A 21307-nucleotide genomic window follows, 5' to 3' on the forward strand; every position below is an offset into this window, starting at 1 on the left:
TAAAATTAAAATTAAAAATATATATATTTACTGTTTCAAACGTTTAATAGTTGTAACAATTATAAACTAGTTGTTATAATAATTTTACGATGATTTTAATTGTTATGGGTTTTATGATTTGGCCTGCGAAGACTTGTCTTAGATCACAACACGTTAGATAAAAGGACAATGACTTATCTGGACACGTGGCATAGGTGGGAGAGAGCCGATTGTCACAGGTTGACTTGACCGATTGACTGGACTTAATTAGACATATTTGCCTCACTCAGAATCCTTATCCGATCACTCGCCCATCTACTCGACCACTTGCCCTGACCTATCTTATTTAATAGTCACAATCTCTCAAGCGGTGTAATCTCTTTTTGCCCGCCAAATCTCTCAGGCGGTTACAATCAAATCCAATCCGCTAGACATTCATATCACCGCCGCCCAGCGGTCATGAGACCTGATAGTCTAATGATGCAGAGGGTGAGGGGGCATTCCATCCGTAATTATCGCGGATGACCACGATCTAGATATTTTTCATACCCTGATAAGATATCTCCTCTGACAAGATAATATTTTCTTTAATAACGAAAGACAACTCTTCTAACAAAATTTACTGCGTAGATATATATTTTTTAATTAACGATAAGACAAGTGGGTATAATTCTCTCCTCTCTCCGTCTATATAATTCCCTTATATTACATACACAGGTACGCAATACCATGAGCACTCACTTCTTTTTGCAAATTATTATTTTTTCTCCTCCCAGTAACTGACTTGAGCATCGGAGTGGTCGCGCCAGGAGCACCCCTGGCCTTTCTTCTGTGTTAGTGTTTGCAGGTTCCGGAGTTCATCATCTTCTTCCTCCTCATGACGTTAATCATGGTGTTACGTGGTGGATGACGCGTCCACTAGGTGATCTCAACCGGAACATTAATCATTTTAAAATAATTTTAATCAAGCTTATAAAAAATTATTTAAAAGTGTTAATATGTAAATTTTTTTGATAGAGTTGAATCAGTTTATTTTTACTTGTAATAATCAAGGCCCTATTTTTTGAATTTATAATTTGCCCCCGCAGTGAAGCCAACAACGGTGGCAAATTATAATTAATAAAAAAATGAGAGGTTCAATGAAAAATAGACATTTCCTACAATGCTTAAATACTAATAACTATAAATTGGACGGCCCTGATCGTTCAAAAACGCAAGAGGCGTCACCGATGACCGCATCATCGCTTCCTCTTCTATCACCGCAAATACTATTTATTTCTCCTTTTTTATCGCTGAGTCCTCTTCTTCGTCTCCATTCGCCCTCCGCCGCCGTCGTCGCCTTCTCTAGTTCTCTTCCTCCTCCGTCTCACGAAACTCTCTTCGCCGGTCGTCGCCTCGGCCTCTCCTCCACGGCTCCGTCGTACCGCCAAATCGAATCGGCCATGGCTTGGAGGCGCGTCCTCGCGAAGGTAACATTGATCATGGTTCATTCTGCAAATTGGCTTACACGATTTATCCGAGGGTTGTTCCGGATTAATTTTGGGGGGAAATGTATCTTTTGGGTTCTCTTACATTCATTGGACTTTGGAGTTCCGCCATTTTCATCTCGTCTTTAGATCGAAGAAATCTGGTAATTTTAGGGGATACTTTGTGTTTCGGATGTATCCTTGTCTTTGTCGGCCTGTTGTTGGGTTAAGGTGTTTTGTAGTTAAGGCAGTGGACCAACCGGTTCTTGCCTCCCTTTCCTCGTCTGGCTGTCGGAATATCTTTGTTCCCCAGCTTATGCTATGCTTATTTGGAGGAAGGAAGTAGAAAGGAAATGAAGTGTTTGATGCGAAAGGGGAAAAGAAGATCAAGTATGTACTATTTTTTTAAAAATTTATCTTATTTTTACTTGGATGAAATCGAGAGCAATGAAATAATATAAATTACATTTTAGTGCTCATTTGATGAGGAAAGTTCCTTTCCCCTGGTTTGGGCAGAAATAAAAGAGAAATGGAAAGATTAAATTCATTCCTCTACCTTCTTCCAAATAAACAATAAATTTGGCAATTTTCCCTGGGCTACATTCATGGGTTGATTCTCAACTACGGCATATTGCGGATTAATTTCCTCTAGTGGGAAGACAACCTTGGAATGCTTACTGAGTTACCCTGGTGGCTAGTCACGTCCGGGATTAATTGGTTCGATACTTTGATTACCAAAAATAATAAATAAATAAATTTGGCAATTTCTTTCTTTCTTTCTTTTCCTCACCTACTTCCATGCAAGTAGACACAGCCTTAGATTAACTGGAAGTTTGTAACTAACAGTGTTTGTTAATGTTTCTGTAATATATAATGGTGTTTTTTGTTTTCATGTGTAAGTTCTTGAGTTTGATCTGCTGTGTCAACTAGATTATTTGGTTGCTTTGCCTTTGTTGCTTTTGCAATGTTGAGAAGAGTTAAAATTCCTAGCTGACACATTCATGTCTAGGTGAATGAGTTTATATTTTTTTTTTTCAAATCAGTTTTTACCAAACCTTGGTTTTATTGGTTGAAACAGTTTGGAAGACAACAATTGTTGGGATGTCCATATTTATATGGAAGAGCTCAAGGTCATTATGCTATGGACAATATTGAAGTTGCTTTGGGTATGTAGATCACATTACCTTTTTTAAAGTTCAGGATGTTCCCTTGAGAGAATTCTTATTTTCTTGATTGTTTACAGTGGTCCTTATTTTCTTTAAATGTTGATTTAAAAATGGTTTGCCATTGAAATAGCTTGACCACTCAAAAGGAATTGTTATTTATTATTTTATTCTCCACATTTTTGTCATTTTCTTACTCTCTGTTTCTGTACTTCGGCTATTGATTTGACATTCTTGAAGGACCATTTCAGTGTGACTTAATGAGGCCTCGATCATTACTGAATCATGATTTGGGATGAAGCCTAACTATGTGGTTTGCATCTGTATGGGTTGACATTTAGTGTGCTTGGTTGAATCTTGCTAGAACCCATCTTGATAGCTAATTCATTTCTTTTGTCGTTTTCTTTGAACAACCCTGGCAATCCCTATATACCAATTCCTAGTCCTTCCATGCCCTTATTGTTCCTTCCAAGCACTTTTCCATCCAAGATCAACTTCAGATACAAAAGCACTAGTCTTCCTTTCATGTTTTCCTCTTTCTCTCTTCCTTTGCTCCTTTCCCCTTTTTTTCCTCCTCTCCACTATATCATGCGTGATTGAGGAGAGAATAGGAAACTACACTGTTAGCTGCCACCATTGCAAAATGTTTTGTCATTATCCATCTGCATCTTCAACTTCCTCACTTAAATTTTTATCCAACTCTGTTTTACTCTCTTCAAGTGCTTCCTAAACATAAATATGGTTCTTGATTTGAGCATCTTGTTAGATTGCATCTCTAAGATGAGCCTTCCTTCACCTTTTTCACTACTATTTTAGTTGTCTCTTGGCCATATTTTATGTGAGTGCAAACTCCATATAAACAAATTTGAATCTTGATTAAGTGTTATAGCTATAAACAATATCAAGTTCAACTTTTCTGGATCTCCCCAACACTTATCCCATTTCTCTTTCATCTTTTTAGCCATTTATTGAAATTCATGTCTAAGAGAATCATTACTTGATCATTCAATTAAATTAGAAGCAACATGACTGATATAATTCAAGTAACAACTGGAAGATACTGGCATATCAAGGTAAGATGACAACAAATTTGAAGCAGTTTGACTAAATCTCTAACTACCTCTCATTCATGTTCAGTTGGTTGCCCATCCCCACCTCCAAATATAAGTTATGTCTCAAAGAAAGGATCTTCTTTGTGAAATCTGTCAAAAGTTCATTCATAGTACTTCAACCTTTCTAATAAGATTCTGATAAAATTTCATGGTGTTGTAGCAGTTCCTCCTTGTGCATCAACCAAGTTTTGTGAAAAAATAATGTCTGCTCGCTTTAGATCCTCTTTGTTGCATGGGTTATGTACTTCTTACATCTAAACAAGTGATTCTAAGGGTGCTAGTTCCATAAGTTTTGGTACTAGAATTAAAATTTTGATTATAATAATTGCACTTAGCTTTCTTCTCACCACTCTCATCAAATTTGGTGATGAATCCGTACACTTGTCCTTGGCTTCATTTCTTTATTCTGTTGGTAAGATTCTATCATACCTTGCCTTCATTTGTTAAAAACATGAATGCATGATTTTTGTATGGGGAAAAAATTGATAGATGTATTTAAGATATATGAGAATAATTATTTACCTTATATATAGTTTTCAACCTTTAATGAAGAAAATTTTGAATCTGTTGATGGATAATGGAATTGTGGCAAGGCAAGTGGTGGTAGAAGAGGAAGAATTGTGGAATAAATAATTTCTTTGGTGAATTAGTAAAAAGAAAAACATTTATATAGTACGTCATCTATAAGAATAAATATTGCCAATCTAAGATGGTAGAGAGTCTTAACACAAAGAATAAAGTCAAAGCTGTTCATCACATATGATAATAGAGAAATTAAAGGAGGAAAATTTATTTGTTTTTTAGTTTGATTTTTAAAAAACTATATTTTTAGTTTTCCATGAATGGAAATGTGAAAACATTACAAATTATATTTTGGATTTTCTATCCAAATCAAATTTCAAAGAAAAAATTGAATTAAAAAAATATTTAACCAAACTGATCAAAACAAATCAAACTAAAACAGAAACCAAATCAAATCAAAATTTAAATTTAGTTCAATCTGATTTTTCTGGTTGAACCAAATAATAGGCACCCCATCAGAAGGTGATGGCAGATGCTATCTAATGATGAAAAGTTCTCATTTTTCTTGTCAAGATAATAATTAATTCAGGAATCAAATCTTCGACAAGGTGGAACAAGAGTTTTTTTTTTTTTTCAAATTTCTTATACAAATGGAATGCCAGTATGTTGCACATGTAAGGTGAATGTGCCTATTATTTTATTCTATGTTTCTTATTATTTTCATGTTCTTGCAGGTAGCAGACTTGGAAGCTTCCAGGCAAGATTCCAGTCAAGCTATGCTGGTAATTTTGCTGGAAGAGTACGAGATGCATATGGAATGACTGATGTAACACTGCTTAAAGAGCTTTATAGAAGTGATCCTGAAAGAGTAATTAGAATTTTTGAAAGTCAGCCATCACTGCACTCAAACTCTTCTGCACTTGCTGAGTATGTCAAGGCATTAGTGAAAGTGGATAGGCTGGACCAAAGTACATTGCTGAAAACTCTGGAAAGAGGTAGGAAGAATGATAACACCTAGTTAATATTATCACAGTTATATTTATATCTGATGCAACAAGAGTTGTTTATAGAATATCGGTTAATAACCAGTTGGCAGCCTCCTCATCAATGAATGCCAGAATCAAAGGGAAAGGGTCTCATGACCAATGGGGTAGTGCACTTTAATTTTAGTGCATGCAGGACTGCATGTGGAACAAGAGAGGCACTCCTGGGATTAGTTACAAAAATGGCTAATTTCCATGACCGGATGGCAATGGGCTTGGGATAATGTGCAGCATGAAAGACAGCCTCCTTATCTTTGGGCATCAGATCAAAGAAAATTTAGAGTTAGGCAAAGGCGTAGATGCAGAAAGAGTAGCACAATTAAATTATATCCAAGATCATTACACAATTCAGAAGGGGAGCCTTCAATGGTAAGGTTACTGCCATGTGACCTAGAGGTCACGGGTTCAAATCCTGGAAACAGCCTCTTGCCAAAGGCAAGATAAGGCTGCGTACAATGGATCCTTTCTCCGGACCCTGCATGGCGGGAGCTTCGTGCACCGGGCTGCCCTTTTTTTTTATCATTACACAATTCAATTTCTTTTTGTTCTGTTGTTTTAGAACTGAAAGAACATAAGCAGTTTCTAATCCAAAAATGAAGAAAATCAAACCTGCTCTCATTTAATTAAGATTCAAAATTTTAATATACAAATAAAATAGACTTCGGGAGGAGCTGAGACTTGGTTAGTTGATTTGATTAGCAGACATCCATTTGTAGGCTTTATGCTTTATTTGCAACGTAAACTACAAAATAACTGAAAAAGATGTCCATACCTTTTCTGATTTGCTCATTCTTTTGTAGACGGTTTATCATTTTTATTAATTTCTTAATGCTAAAGGGTAAAGTTACATAATTCAGTGATTGTTATTTAATTTTTTTTAGGATATGCCATTCCAAACTTCTTGATTTTGGGAAATTTTGTGGTTGCTTGAATGTAGTGTCAGCTGGTTCTGTGCGAAATTCTGTTGTTAAGAGGAAAAAATAAGATTACCTCCCATCTGCAAGATATGACTATAGTACTATCCTGGCGACTATGCATTTGACCTGTATTTACTATGAGTTGTAAGTTAGAGTTCATATTATTATTATTATTATTATTATTATTATTATTTTGCCTTTGTGTTTTCCAAACACAAGTGATTCTTAAACAGCTAAATGCCAGTTTAAAATCAGTCGATACTTCTTCTCCATCGCTGAGACAGAATTTTCATCCAAATTTTGTGGCGCCTTCTTTACAAGAAAGAATTTATATATTGGAGTTTTAAAATTTATGTTGACTTTTACTTTACTGATCTCATTTCTTGTCTCTTAATGCCTGCATTCCTCGAGTGACTTGAGCTTTATATGCTAATCTTGTATCAGGCATCGTGAACTCAATGAGGGAGGAGGAGACCTTTACAAACATTAACAGTATCCCGGCATTGGAAAATGTTGGCCAAACAACAAAAGATGGTGTGCTTGGGACTGCAAGTGCACCCATCCACATGGTAACTGCAGAAACGAGCAATTTTAAGGAGCAACTATGGCGTACATTACGTACTCTCGCAGTCTCATTTCTTGTAATATCTGGTGTTGGGGCACTTATTGAGGACAAGGGTATTAGTAAAGGTGTGGCAACTTTATAATTTCAAGTTAGTCACTTTGTTATATGGAAGTTGGAGAATGTCATGCTTTAGTTAATTAAATAAAGCATTTGTTTTGGGTCTTAATCCTCAGCAGGACTTGGTCTACATGAAGAAGTCCAACCAACTATGGAATCTAGTACAAAGTTTAGTGATGTCAAAGGTGTTGATGAGGCCAAAGCTGAATTAGAAGAAATTGTCCATTACCTTCGAGATCCTAAGGTATGTTTGATGGAAATTCAATGCCTTATCTCTCGAGGTCTAGCTGAGTTTTTTATTTCTAGAAAAGTGTTACCTAATTTCTTTGTTTTATGTATATACTTGTAATGAAGATGTGGTTGTGTAAGAGGTATTCATTTTCATATATATTAGATGTGACAACAAAATTTGCATATGAAATGAGCAAACAGCAATGGGAGATTGAACAGAAAGATGAAAGAAAAAGAAAAGAAACATAATAACAGAACAATGAAGAACAAAAAAGGCAAATTAATGTTTTAAATCATGATTATGACCTTGCCTTGGGCATGTATACTTTGACAGTATATTAGTCAGCTAAGCTATTAATTTATCATTAATTATTGGACTCGAAGTGCTACCTTTTGAGATATCAATGATCATGAAAGATATGATCCATACATGCACTCTTGATGTAGTATGTATAAGAAATTTATTCCCTATTATTTGCCTGCATCATTTAAAAAGATTCTGGCATCAATTTTCTTGTAAATTTCACATTCTCTGTACTAAGTTTGCTACTTCATTGTATCGTTTCTAGTTATAAAGAAGTCTGGTGAAGTTTCTAATGTTGATATTGCAGTTGATTCATGCATATTACTTTACTCCAAATGAACATAGGTTTGTTTAAAGCATGCTTTGTCTTGTTTATGGTGATTGTATTAGCGTTTCACTCGCCTTGGCGGGAAGCTTCCAAAAGGAGTTTTGCTGGTTGGCCCCCCTGGCACTGGAAAGACAATGTTAGCAAGGGCTATTGCAGGGGAAGCTGGCGTCCCTTTCTTCTCATGCAGCGGAAGCGAGTTTGAAGAAATGTTTGTAGGTGTCGGAGCTAGGAGGGTTAGGGATCTTTTCACTGCAGCAAAGAAAAGTTCTCCTTGCATCATATTCATCGATGAGATTGATGCAATTGGTGGGAGCCGTAACCCAAAGGATCAGCAATACATGAAAATGACATTGAATCAGTTGCTGGTTGAGCTGGATGGTTTTAAGCAAAACAATGGTATAATTGTCATTGCAGCAACCAATTTCCCAGAATCATTAGACAAAGCTCTGGTGAGACCTGGTCGTTTTGACCGTCATATTGTGGTTCCTAATCCAGATGTGGAAGGCCGGAGACAGATTTTGGAATCACACATGTCAAAGGTATTTACTTACACACCTCATGAATGTTTAGGCATATCTAATTATTTAGCATTATTCTTCTGCAGGTCTTGAAAGCCGATGATGTGGATTTGATGATTATTGCCAGGGGCACACCAGGGTTCTCAGGTGCAGATCTTGCAAATCTGGTTAATGTCGCTGCTCTCAAGGCTGCCATGGATGGTGCAAAGGCTGTCACAATGGCTGATTTAGATTATGCAAAGGACAAAATCATGATGGGCAGCGAGCGAAAATCAGCAGTCATTTCTGAAGAATCCAGGAAACTGACAGCTTACCATGAAGGTGGTCATGCTCTCGTTGCTATCCACACCGACGGCGCCCATCCCGTCCACAAAGCTACAATTGTTCCCCGAGGAATGGCTCTTGGCATGGTCGCACAGTTGCCCGAGAAGGACGAGACCAGCGTCTCTAAGAAACAAATGCTAGCGAGGCTTGATGTCTGCATGGGTGGCCGAGTAGCTGAAGAGCTGATATTTGGGGAGAATGAAGTGACTTCCGGTGCATCATCGGATTTGCAGCAGGCGACCAGCCTTGCAAGAGCAATGGTCTCGCAGTACGGAATGAGCAAGGAGGTTGGTTTTGTTTCTCACGACTACGACGACAACGGCAGGAGCATGAGCACCGAAACGAGGCTGCTTATCGAGAAGGAGATCAGGGAGTTCCTAGAAAGAGCTCACAATAATGCAAAAACTATTTTGACGACCCACGACAAAGAGCTGCATGCCCTTGCCCATGCACTTCTTGAGCATGAAACACTCTCTGGCGCACAGATCAAGACTCTGCTCTCTCAAGTAAATAGCCAGCAGCAGCAACAACAACAACAGCAACCTCAGGTAGTGGCAGCTCCTCAAGTGAATTCCCCGGCAGCGCCTCCCTCTGCAGCCGCATCTGCGGCAGCTGCTGCAGCCGCAGCGGCAGCCCAAGCGGCCGCCAAGGCTAAGGGAGTTGCTCAGCCTGCAGTGGGATCCTAGCGGTGTAAAATCTGTCAGCCTGTATACTAGTCACTTTATGCTGCTGGTTATGCCATCTTCTCAGTAGTTCAATATTTAGCCATCACCAAAACAGTTCGTTATGCAGAGGTACACAGGGGTAGAAATCCACAGAACTAAAATTTAAATGGTTTGAGACTTTTCAAATAGCATCTATTGCTGCAAGGGTAGGATTGCCGATCTGTAACACCAGAAGTACCACCATATTGACTTGCTTTTGTCCTTGGAGCTTGTAGCAATCTCTGACGGAAATATAAATAAAGTTCGGTAGAGCATTTGTGCACAACGCGAAGCATTTCTTTTTAGCAGTTTAATGGAAGAAGACAGGTACAAAAAGCCTCACTGAATTGATAAGACAGGTGAGGATTTTAAGCATTGATAAGATGCGTCATTGAATTGGAGTTCTATTTTTTTTTTTTTTTTGTAAAATGTGGAATCCGTCATTTCAACGGTTCTACACGGTCGGTCTCACGATTATATGTGAGGAGATAGATTGAGAAATTGCAGTTGATCACGACAGAAGAGGATATTACTCAACTTCGTTGAAATTCGAGCCTTTGTCCTCTTCTATAAATCTGCTTCATCGTAACCAACTCATCCATTCCAATCGTAACCAACTTATCCATTCCAACTAAGCTATGTGTATCTTAATTCATGAGTGGTTGGCCCTTAGGGTTCAATGTAGTTGATTCACATCAGGTAAATTTACAAAATTAGATCAGGATTATAACCTTTTGCAGGATTAATTCATTAGTGAGTGGGTGGAAAGTATCTGATACACTTGGAGTGACTTTTAAGGTTCCGATAAATTATTGTTTTTTAAATAATTTAGGTGTTTGGACTAATTTTTTTATCAATAAATGTAAATACATTAAACTAAACAAGTAAAATTTGTAAGTCCTTCGGAGGTACAAGAGAGTACATCATTACTCCTCTCTTTATCTATCTTTGGCATCATTATATTAGTTCCCTTTGGGATACATCGAGTTGATTATGAAGAAATACTATAAATTGTCGAAGTCGAGCAAATTTCGATATTCATATAATGTTAAATTGGTCAAATTTCAATATTCATATATTTGGATATAATGCAAATAAAATTCTAAAAATCATTATCTTAATCTTATAAACAACCTGCTCCAATAGGTGTATGATGTAGCAAGGTTTTGAAAAACTTTTGACGTCTTTGTGCATTGTAAACACGGAGTGTAATCATACCACTTGTGATTTCCAACCATGATCTAATATATGTTCATATTCTACTAGTGTAGTTGCAAGTGAAAAACAAATAGGCATGAGTTTATATATGATGGTTGCACAAGTCGCAACGATTATCTATCTCTAAGTAATGAATTCAATCCTTTATCAAAAATCGCTCAATGACTTTCATAATCAATGAAAACTTTAATAAGACTGAATCGATCACTTCCAAAATTGATCGGATCACAAAAACTGGATACACGGGGCCTCATCAAATTTTGTGACAGAACTCAAAGAATCCTTTTCTTATACACGGGGCCTCAAAAACAGTTCATTATTACAAATAAACACTTTGATCCCTCGCATGGATGACCAAAACAAAACAGAAGTAGTTTCTACAATGACCTCGCTGCACATCATCGACTCAGAAGTAACTCAGAGGGCAAGACCACAAAACTATGAAACCACAAACAATCTTTACAATACCTGGAATTTGCATGAAATATGCAGCTACAATTTTTTTTTCTCGAGCGGTAATAATATTTTTTTCCCCAGACTTGAAATCGTGCAGTCGCCACTGATTGTTCATCTCTTCTCTTTTCGTTCACCAATCTGGATGGTGCAATCTGATCAGACCATCAGGGTCATACCGCTCACAGATGTAGATATATAGTCGAGTTTCCTTCAGGGTATCTTGAAAATTGTCTTTAACCTTACCACAAGCCTCCACTCGTCATTTGACAAATCATCCTAAGACATCAAATTCAGTTTGTTAGTAAACATCAATCTCATAAACTACTCATCTGCTTATGGGGATGAGATCCAGCTATAACCACGCAAGGTAAACGTTATGCGGCATTAAAATCAACATGATAATCCTATCCAGAGTTTGCATTCAAAATACTCGAACACAAGAACAAAAATACTCATCTTTTTCTTACCCTATAGTTTGCTTTCAATATATCAATTGATTTCCTTGAGATATGACTGACAAGCTCATCATCAATATCAAAATGCCTCCCATACATTTTCTGCTGCTCTTCAGGACTGGTGCCAATCATCTGTTTAAACAGCAGAAAACTGATAAGTTAAAACTCAAAGAAGTGTACCTTAGAACAAAGCTAAAGTAGGAAATGCCCTAGATACCTTTATAGCGACCTTTTGTCCTTTTGTCGCAACATCTACGTGCTTGTGATTAATCTCAATCGATGCAATTCTCCCTATGTCTATGAATTCTCTTGAAGGTATACAAATTGGTGTTCCTACCTGAAATTGACTACCACACTGTTACACTGCATGTTCAATAAGCACTTGCATGCTAAAAGAAAGGTACAACTGTTTCATTAGAAATTATCGTCGTCAATGTCAAGGCTTGCAAGATTGATCCGTGAGTTGCCAGATTATCACATCTAAACACCACGATGGTGGTGGGCTTCCGATACAAAGCATATTTGTCTAGCAAACTAAATTTCCTTCCAGAATGTAATTCCATTAGTACCAAAGTTTTTAGAGTCGCTGGCCCTTACAAGTTCCGAGGCCATTGGTTTCCTATAGCCCCATGAGTGCGTTGCACACATGGTATGCAATTGGAAGATTGCATGACAAACATTCATATGATGGTATATATGCGTTACATATACATAATCAGTCCAAAATTAATATACATAAAGATATAAACAGTCCAAAAAGACAACTTTTGTAGATCTAAATATTTGCTCATGTCATTCTTATTGAAGATTATTTTAATTTAAATAATAATTACAAAACTATAGTTATAGGTTCCTATGAATTTAATCAACTATTAGATATTTACAAGTAGTTTACATCTCACGGATTATACTTTGTTGATAACAAAAATGCACATGGGACTAACATTATATCATCTAGTAATAAAATATACATGCTTAGTTTCTATGGAAAAAGTTAACAATAAATGAAAGGTAAAATTATTAATATTTTTATAGAAGAGAGTTTCAAGAAAATATTGTCATTATTAAAATCATTATTGACTCCCCCTTGCCCAATGAACCTCCATACTCTCCATTTAAATCAGGTATCAGTTCAAGGCACACATGGAATTGGAGTTTCAAGAATGAAAAGAGCCTATCAACTCCCCAAGGCTTCTACGACTAAATTCTTGTTTCAAATTTTCAGTCACTTTTTTATCTTCTATAACCAAGGAATCCTTATCATTTTGTCGAAATCACATATGTGCATTTAACTAAAATATAAATTAGAATATTTGACTTCTGCAAATATACCTTATTTATTAAAGCACTAATTCAGTCGATTATATAATATCATCTTGCTAATTAAATATTTCAATAATACACGGCCTCATATGATCCACATTCAACTGCATTATGTGAGCACCTTTAATTGCATATATAACCTGACAGAATAATATCACCAAATATGCAGTTCAATGTGGTGCATTAATGCGTAAGCATATGGTATGATAAGCTACTTTTAAAAACAGAAGCTAGAATTCAAAAAGGGTGATGATCCTTGGAAGATTTAACAGTGAAAAAAAAATCCAATATAAATATAAATGACAAAATGAATTTCAAATTATATTACCTTAAGGATTCCTTCAAGAACATCCACGCCCAGAACAATGGGATCTTTCTTGTTGAAAACGCAGTTTGGCATGATCTTTAGAACACAAGGAAATACTGCCTCTTCAGCACTTTCCTTCTTCTTTTCTTCCCTTAGATTATCAATATAAGCCTTGAACTGATCAAACAGATGATATATAATGTCTGCAACAAATATTCTAACACCAGTCTCCTCTGCAAGCTCTCGAGCATCGGCCATCACTTTAACATCAAAAGCTAAAATGGTTGCATATTCTTTCTTCCTCTCAAGCATGACACTGGCCTTCATGACATCCTTCTTGTGTACTGGACCTATGCTAAAATCACAGAAAGGAATGTTCACATCTGGGCTTCTCAAAAATTCTGTAAGTGCCTCCAATGACCCAAGGGTTGACGCTTGTACATAGACACCTTCCCCACTCTTGTCAATCCGGCTCATAACCTTTTCCACATCCTGCATTACCATTTCCTTCAATTCTTCCAAATCATCTTCAGGTTTTAGCACATACAGGGACGTGCCCGCAATGGCATGTTCAAGGCCCTGTGAAAGTCAATTACCCAGACAAAGTAATTTAAGTAAAGAAAAGAATTTTAAAGAGTGGAGGTTTGCAGAGGCATACAGATTACACTACAATCCAGATATACCTGTGCAGAAATCTTCACACCTTGGGCTGCTTTAATCTCTTTGTGATGCAAGTACGAGCCCTGAGAAACCATAAAACAGCCACCCATTAAACAAGGAGGCAGTCAACACATGGAATTCAAATGATACCTATGACTGCTGTATATTCCACACAAGAATCATAATGATAATTAATGCCAATAACTAGAACGTTTTAGGTTTTCCTGCCTAAAAGGAAAAGTCAAGTATCAACTGATCACATTTTCAATTATGCTAAAAATTTTAAAGAATATAAAAAATAGATTTGCTCATAATTCATAAATGTTTTACATAACAATAACATCCTAAACATCATTGCAGCTCTAAGCTTTAGGTAAGAAACAAATGATGCTGCATTTCAGAATGAATAGTAAATCACAATCGATCTAAAAGTCCAGATAAAAATTGTAAGGCAAAAGAATGGTCAGTTTGGAACAGAAGAATTTGCAGATTTAACTCAATGCTTCAAATAACATTTTAACAGTTGAGAAAACCAATGGCCTCTAATCTTCCATATAGCAACTCATTGCCAATGCTTCATATGAAAACATTGTCTAACTCATTGCCAATGCTTCATATGAAAAACATTGTCTAACAAAGAAAATTTACATTAAAGTATATCATCATGGAACTAGTTAGTTTGTCCAGATAATAAAAATTATAAGGTGAAAAACTAGGTCGGTTTGTAACAAAAGAATTTACAGATTTAACTCAATGCTTCAAATAAAATGTTAACAGTTAAGCATCCACCTCTAATCCTCCATATAACAATTCATTGCCCGACATTTCATATCAAAAACATTGTTTAACAATGAAAATTTAGATCAAAACATCATCATGGCAACTTCAGTCAGTTTGCCTAAAAAGAACTACAGACCATCTATATCACCATTCTACTGAATAAGGCTGTTCATGATCAAACGAAATTCATAGAATCATGAGAACTGTATTCCTATTTCTTATCAGCAAACAAAAATAATACTAACCACTCCAGCCAACGCTCACTATCAACCTATTCTAATCAAAAACCATCAGATCAAATATAATTCATCTAGATCAGAATCAGAAACCCATCAGATAACCTAAGCACCAGGAACCAATAGAAGCACCTAATCTGCGAACTCCAAATGCTCTCAGATAAATGAAAACAATATTGATCCTACTGATCAGTTGGAGCAGGACCCACCAATGCTTGGTCTTGAACCTAGGCTGTCCAAGAATCCATTTCTGATCATGTAAGCCATCTTTTCAACAATAAGCAATTTCAAATATGATCCACAATTGAAATGGCAACCAAAAACGAATTACTCAATTTGATTTCAAGCTAACATGGTGAAAAAAAAATCCTGAATAAAAAAATCGCATTCAAATCCCAAAAACATGGTAGTCATAGAAATCAACTTAACTTAAAACCCCAAAAAATTGTGGACTTACATCTTGAAGAGATAGATCTTGAATTTGGTATAATAATCAAATACAAATGTTTAATGTAACTCCAAATTTTAGAGTCAGTGGGAAAATCCTAGGCATCAACACTGAACTCCTGTGTTTATTTAGAAATACAATTGAGAAAATAACAGTTAATTTTTAAAATAACTTGAAACCAAGAAACAAAAGTCTGAAAACACAAAACTAAAAACTACTTCTCTACTCTTCATATTCATGGCCAATTAACAATACAATATTTTGTCAATTGATGGACTGTAAAGAGAGATATCCAGTGTTAATGATTCCTTTACCATGAAAATTACTTCTGAGTTTATTTCCCATGACATGTAAAAGTAAACCTTGATCATACACAATCCATGTAAATTTCTACTTGAGCAGTGGAGATGTTTAACCAAATTAATGGCTCATAAGTCTCCTATCAACCAAATACAATGTTTACTATCCATCAGCATGAACCATAAATCATGGATAACTAGGCCAATTTTATATTTCTTCTGTAAGGTAGTTTTCCATTATGTTGCTAGTAGACTACATTTAATAGTATAAGCAGACATTTACCTTTATGCATAACCTTGTGATACATTATACTTTATTATCAATCCAAATTTTTGTATCTTACAGAATTGGAACAGTTCAAATTATGTGACTAACCTTGCATACATTCTATTTATACTTTACCTTAGTTGCTACGGAAGGATCATACACAGTGAATCAGCATTACTTTTGAATCTACTCGTGATGTTTCTAAGATAAGAGCTGGAATGAGCAGAAAATAGTCACAGGAAAGATACCATATTACATGATTTAAAACTTTTTTGGATGTCAACCACTAGAGACAAGACATAAATAATTCTACAATTTCTTGTTTATTCTATGTTGTTAGATATTGCCAACATGGCCAGACTATCTTTATTCACTTGGGGAAAATGAGATAGAGGAACTCTATTGAGTTTTACTTATGCCATATCCTCTGGTCACATACACTAAACCAGCAAAAATATCACAACCAAATCATCAACTCACCTTCACTCGTAGCTCCTTCATGGGGTGGGGAGTCAGCAAAGCTCTAATGCTGGTCACAATGGGGCCCTGAGTGTAAAATTAGTTGCAATAAGATTTTCAGAAGAGAAAACAGAAGGAAATGAGCCAACTAGAGGTGAAAAAAAAATGAATACCTGCATTCCACAAACAACTATCTGATCACCCTCATGAAGAACACCATTCACTAGTACAACATCTATGGTTGTCCCTAAACCTTCAATCACTTTAACCTCCAACACCGTACACTGAAATATATATCAAGAACAATGCCATGTCAATCTAACATTTACAAACAAAATACAATGAATATGTATTCATTCAGAAATTCATGGCTTTATATATATTCAAAAGGCATTACTAGAGTAACATCAAAAGTGTGCATCTGACTTGAAGAAGAAAGAAATAATATAGGATAGAGTGCATAAAGAGTCCAATGCAGAATAACTACTCCTAACAAACCTGAACTTCATCGACAAAAGTAAGTTTATCTTCCATTGTTTTCTGTGCCCATTGCACCAACAATAAGAGCAGATCTGGTATGCCTTCACCACTGACAATATATACACAAATATTAAACATTAATTATGCATCATAAAATTCTTTCATAAAAAATCAAACAAGGTATTTACGAAGAACTTTCTCATGCAATGTAGATGTTACCTGATTGCACTTGTTGGAACTATGTTGAATGTTTCACCCATGTCTCTATTCTTGTAGTACAGAGCTGTGTTCAAGCCCTGCTCTTTGAATTGGGTAATGATCTGGCAAAAAAGAGGAAATAAAATATTGAGACAAAATAAATTATAATAGAAAGATAACATAGCAAAGCATTCATGGTAGCTCCCACGGTATTGACCTGAGTAAGCCTCATATCGAATTCATTCTTCACATCATTAGACTGTTGTTTGAGTGCCTTAATAATGGGTGCATTTGGGAATGATTTCCAACCATACAGTCGATCCACCTTGGAGATTAGAAAAATACATATATATTTGTGAGTAATTTACAAGAAATAAATTTAGTACGTAAAAAATACAATTATCAGTGTTAGTAAAACCATAAATATTCACCTTATTTAGTGCAACAATAAACTCTGTGTCCCGACTTTTTAAAAGGTTAAGTGATTCAATAGTTTGCTGCTCAAGCCCATGCATAATATCCACAACCACTATAGCAATATCACACAGACTTGAACCTCTAGACCGCAGATTGGAGAAGGACTCATGCCCTGGGGTATCAATGACAAGCAAACCTGGAACCTTTAGTGTTGCATCCGCCTTTAACTCTTTTGTTCTTTCCCTTATATTTTCTGTTGGAAAATATGTAGCCCCAATCTGCTGGGTGATACCACCAGCTTCTCCCTCTTGTACATTGGTGCGTCGGATGCAATCTAACAGCTTGGTCTTCCCAGTATCTACATGTCCAAGAATGCAACAAATCGGTGAGCGGAGATCAGGACCACTTTTTTTGGATTTATCCTCCACATCGGTTGACTCTGGCTTCTTAAAAGATTCTTTTCCCCCTTTAATATTTTTAATAGATTCCCTTTCACCTTCAACCCCTTTGTTAGCCTCAATAGTCTTTGTAGTTTTCTGGGGAGCCACCCCCTTTTTTACAGCAAGCTTTGAAGGTGCCTCTGAATTTGCTTGAAGTTCCAAAGACGAGGTTACCACCCGTTCAGAAGTTCCCTTAACTACAGATTTTGTTGTGGCTTCCTGATCCTCTTCAGCAAAAGGGCTTGCAGAAGGCAATGTCACATCAAGATCATCCCAACTCTTTGCATCCCATTCTTCATCATCTTCATCCTCATCCAAAGCTTTAACATCTTCTGCTCCCTGATCTCCTTCATCTTTGTCCTCAGCATCCCCAGCTTGAGATTGTGAGTCCTCTTCAACTATAGCATCTTCCACAACTTGCAGCATGCCAGGTTCATCGGCTTCATTCTCATTCTCCATCACCTTGTCTGTTTCAGAAACCTTATGTTGAGCCTGCTTCGCCTTCTTTGTATCATACCTGGGTCTCTTTTTTATCTCTGGAACAGCATCACCACTTGGAATCTCATTCTGAGAAAGGAATTGTTTCCTCATTGCCTCTAGCCTTCTCTGCTCATCCTTTTGTTTAGCCGTCAAAAGTTTGCCTTCCTGTTTCTTCTTCAGCAACTTCTCCTTTTCCCTTTCCTTCTTTCTCCTTTTTGCCTCCTCCGCTTGTCTCTCCAATTCCTCTAGCCGCTTCCTCTCCTCCTCCTCCTTCCTAAGCCTCTCCTCCTCTTCCCTTTTCTTCCTCTCTTCTGCCTCCTTCCTCCTCAGCAGTGCTTCCTGCATCTCCCTCACATGCTTGGGCAACTTCTTGTCAGGAATCTTTCCCTTTGCTTCATCCTTCTTCTCGTCCTTAACAGCAACAACAGATGGTGTCGCAGCAGCAGCAGCTGCTGCAGCCTTCTTCTCTTTCTCCTTCTCTTTCTTCTTCTTCTTCTTCTTAGCAGCTGCTGACTCGCCTTCAACCTCCCCATCTTTATCCGCTGCCTCTGGCTGTTCTACAGGAGCTGGAGTTGGTTCCTCCACCACATCAGAAGATGGTGCCGGAGCTGCCACACTTGGTTGCGGTGGTGGCGGGCCTTCCCCAAGTTCAGCGAGAATCTTATCTAAATCTTCCTCCTCCTGGGCAGTTCTTCCACTCTTCTTTTTCTTTTTCTTCTGCTGCTTCTTTGAGGCAACTTCCTCAACTTCATTCCCTGGATTGTTAGACTCGAATTCAGGATCATTGATCACCTCACCACCATCCTCAACTAATGCAGGAGGTAATGCTTGGGTGGGAGCAGACGCAGGGGCTTCACCCAACTCAAGCAGGAGTTTTTCTAAGTCCTCCTCCTCTTGGGCAGTCCGTCCACCCTTTTTCTTTTTCTTCTTCTGTTGCTTCCTTGAATCTACATCCTCCAAATTTCCCTGACGACTGGGTTCCACGTCAAAATCCCTGCTTTGATCCACCTCATCCTCCGCATATCGACCAACCTCAGGTTCGGTCTTCGATCTCGCGTTCTCTTCTGGCTCCTGATCATCCGCCTCATCCCCAAATGAGTTAAGGGACGCGAACCCACTCCCAGCGATATTACTCTTCTTAGATTTAGAGGATTTCTTCTTACCGGAGAAGACTAGGGGGGCCACATCACCTTCGTCCTCTTGATGAGGAACGACGTCGGACGCAGCAGCAGCAAGCACATCCGGGGGATCATCAGCGACGGCGGCGTTGCCCTGGTTCTTTGCCCCCTTCTTACTCTTCTTCGAGCCCGCGGCGGGGCGGCTTTCTACCACTGCTCCATGACTCGCTGTCAGTGACTGCTGCGGTTCCTCCGGCAAGGAGTACTCGTCGTCGTCGATGGTAAAGTTCTTCTTCCGACCCATCCTTCGTCAATGGAATTCTTCCAATTCATACACGGCGAACAAAGACACCGAGGTAGAGTTTCGAGAGCGAGATCGGCTTCGGTTCAGGAACCCTAACGCTCGAGGAGTATTCAGTTTATAAGGCAACAGGCGTAGTTTTTATCGATCCCCGTAGTTGATATACTTTTTTTCAAAAACAACCCTCTCTAAGTCTCTGCTTGGTGTTTACTCCACCAGAAGGAAAGGGACGAGAAAAGGAAAGAAAAAAAATTTTAGGGACAAAAGTTAAAAAAGCATCCTTTTTTTATCGTTAAACATTCTATATTTATTTTTTATCAAAAAGAATTATCCACCTATATAAAATAACATAACTATCTTTCTGTTCTCATTATTATCTTATCTATATCTTCCATCTAAATTCTAAACTGATAGGGTACATTATAATAATTACGAACTATAGTTGTTACATAGTTATAGTAATTATGAAATTATAATTGTTACAAATATTTTTAAAATAAATCATTTGAAATTCTGAAAATAAATTTAAATGATATTTTTAAGTTTGAAATCAGACTATTATGGATTCCACCCAGTAATGAGTTATAGATCTCTGAATGAGTTTCAATTTGATATATTATGCGTCGTGTGATTCAATTCGAGTCAAAAGTTATGGTCTCTCAAAATTTAGAATTTAACATTCACGTGAATATTAAACTTTAAATTTTGAGAAACCATAATTTTTAACTCAGATTGAATCACACAACGCACAATATATCAAATCGAAACTCGTCTAAATATTTATAACTAATTATAGGATAGAACTCATAACAACTCGATTTCATACTCAAAAAATATTCATTTAAATCTTTTTCAAAGATCCCAAATAATTTTAGTCTTAAAAAAATTTTCAATATTATAACAGCTATGAAACAATAACTATTATAACTATGTAGCAATTATAGTTTTGTCACCGTTACAACACTTTGAATTTAAACTGAAGATAAGATAATAAGAAGCAATTGAATCATTTTACAAATGGATAGAACGTCATTTTGATAAAAAAAAACAATATAGGATACTCCTTTGACGATTCGATAAAGAATAGAATAAACGATTCGATAAAGAATAGAATAATAAAATATTAAAGAGGAAAAGATGATCTCGAGGGCCACTATCAAACTGAAAATGAAGAGGAAGATGACAACAATGAAGAGAAAGAGCACATAACAAAAGATGTAGCGTGTTTACTTGGATGGAAAATAAAAGAGGAGTATAGTTCTTATTATTTATGATTTATTTATCGTAGACGGCGGATAGAGGAGGGAAAAGAATCCTCGTAGAAAAACACTCACCTTAAGGAAAAGAAAGAAGGAAAGGGAACTCCTATTGGCTTATCAATTCACCCAAGAACTTTGCGAAAACTTAAAACTTATTTTTTGATCAAATATCCTCTTGTTATTTCACCATCAACTATTAATAATACTTATTTAAAGGAATTATGCCAAGATAAATATGTGATTATTTATTAGTGTATAAAATGTTGAATTTGAATTCCACACTTGTCATTGTACATAGATCATAATCCTGTTAGTTAAATCCATAAAGACAACCTAAATCAAATGAAACCTCAATCTCTTGCAAACACTATAATGGAAACTGAATTTATCAAAATTTTGAGCCTTTTACATG

General features: G+C 36.8%; 2 protein-coding genes across 3 annotated transcripts; one reads left to right on the top strand and one right to left on the bottom strand.

The window, feature by feature from the left end:
• The first annotated feature begins 1289 nt into the window (after window positions 1–1289).
• On the top strand, window positions 1290–9371 carry LOC141832257 (ATP-dependent zinc metalloprotease FTSH 5, mitochondrial-like). 2 transcript variants are annotated; one of them, XM_074719751.1, is made up of 7 exons: window positions 1290–1448; window positions 2524–2611; window positions 4977–5237; window positions 6647–6892; window positions 7001–7128; window positions 7810–8286; window positions 8352–9371. In XM_074719751.1, the coding sequence occupies exons 1-7, from the start codon at window positions 1422–1424 to the stop codon at window positions 9273–9275; spliced, it is 2151 nt and encodes a 716-aa protein (XP_074575852.1). In that variant the 5' UTR covers window positions 1290–1421; the 3' UTR covers window positions 9276–9371. The 2 variants fall into 2 exon arrangements, with proteins under 2 accessions (XP_074575852.1, XP_074575853.1); XM_074719752.1 differs by having other exon boundaries at window positions 7004–7128.
• Window positions 9372–10782: 1411 nt separating this feature from the next.
• On the bottom strand, window positions 10783–19726 carry LOC141831528 (uncharacterized). Its single transcript, XM_074718904.1, has 11 exons — window positions 17312–19726; window positions 17098–17205; window positions 16902–17002; window positions 16701–16791; window positions 16376–16486; window positions 16224–16289; window positions 13736–13795; window positions 13074–13631; window positions 11640–11759; window positions 11435–11554; window positions 10783–11243 (listed from the first exon to the last, which is right to left on the bottom strand). The coding sequence occupies exons 1-11, from the start codon at window positions 19637–19639 to the stop codon at window positions 11178–11180; spliced, it is 3729 nt and encodes a 1242-aa protein (XP_074575005.1). The 5' UTR covers window positions 19640–19726; the 3' UTR covers window positions 10783–11177.
• Window positions 19727–21307: the final 1581 nt, after the last annotated feature.

The sequence above is a fragment of the Curcuma longa genome, chromosome 7 (genome assembly GCF_044706935.1).
Source record: "Curcuma longa cultivar G26 ecotype Majalengka, Jawa Barat chromosome 7, ITB_CL_G26_1.1, whole genome shotgun sequence".
NCBI lineage: Eukaryota > Viridiplantae > Streptophyta > Magnoliopsida > Zingiberales > Zingiberaceae > Curcuma > Curcuma longa.

Excerpts from the sequence above, each read along its gene's own strand:
- LOC141832257 (XM_074719751.1), top strand. The coding sequence starts at position 1,422 with ATGGCTTGGAGGCGCGTCCTCGCGAAG. Across the intron at positions 5,238-6,646 it reads GCTGAAAACTCTGGAAAGAG|GCATCGTGAACTCAATGAGG; the intron begins GTAGGAAGAATG and ends ATCTTGTATCAG. Across the intron at positions 8,287-8,351 it reads TGGAATCACACATGTCAAAG|GTCTTGAAAGCCGATGATGT; the intron begins GTATTTACTTAC and ends ATTCTTCTGCAG.
- LOC141831528 (XM_074718904.1), bottom strand. The coding sequence starts at position 19,639 with ATGGGTCGGAAGAAGAACTTTACCATCGACGACGACGAGTACTCCTTG. Across the intron at positions 17,206-17,311 it reads TTATTGTTGCACTAAATAAG|GTGGATCGACTGTATGGTTG; the intron begins GTGAATATTTAT and ends CTAATCTCCAAG. Across the intron at positions 13,796-16,223 it reads TGAAGGAGCTACGAGTGAAG|GGCTCGTACTTGCATCACAA; the intron begins GTGAGTTGATGA and ends ATGGTTTCTCAG.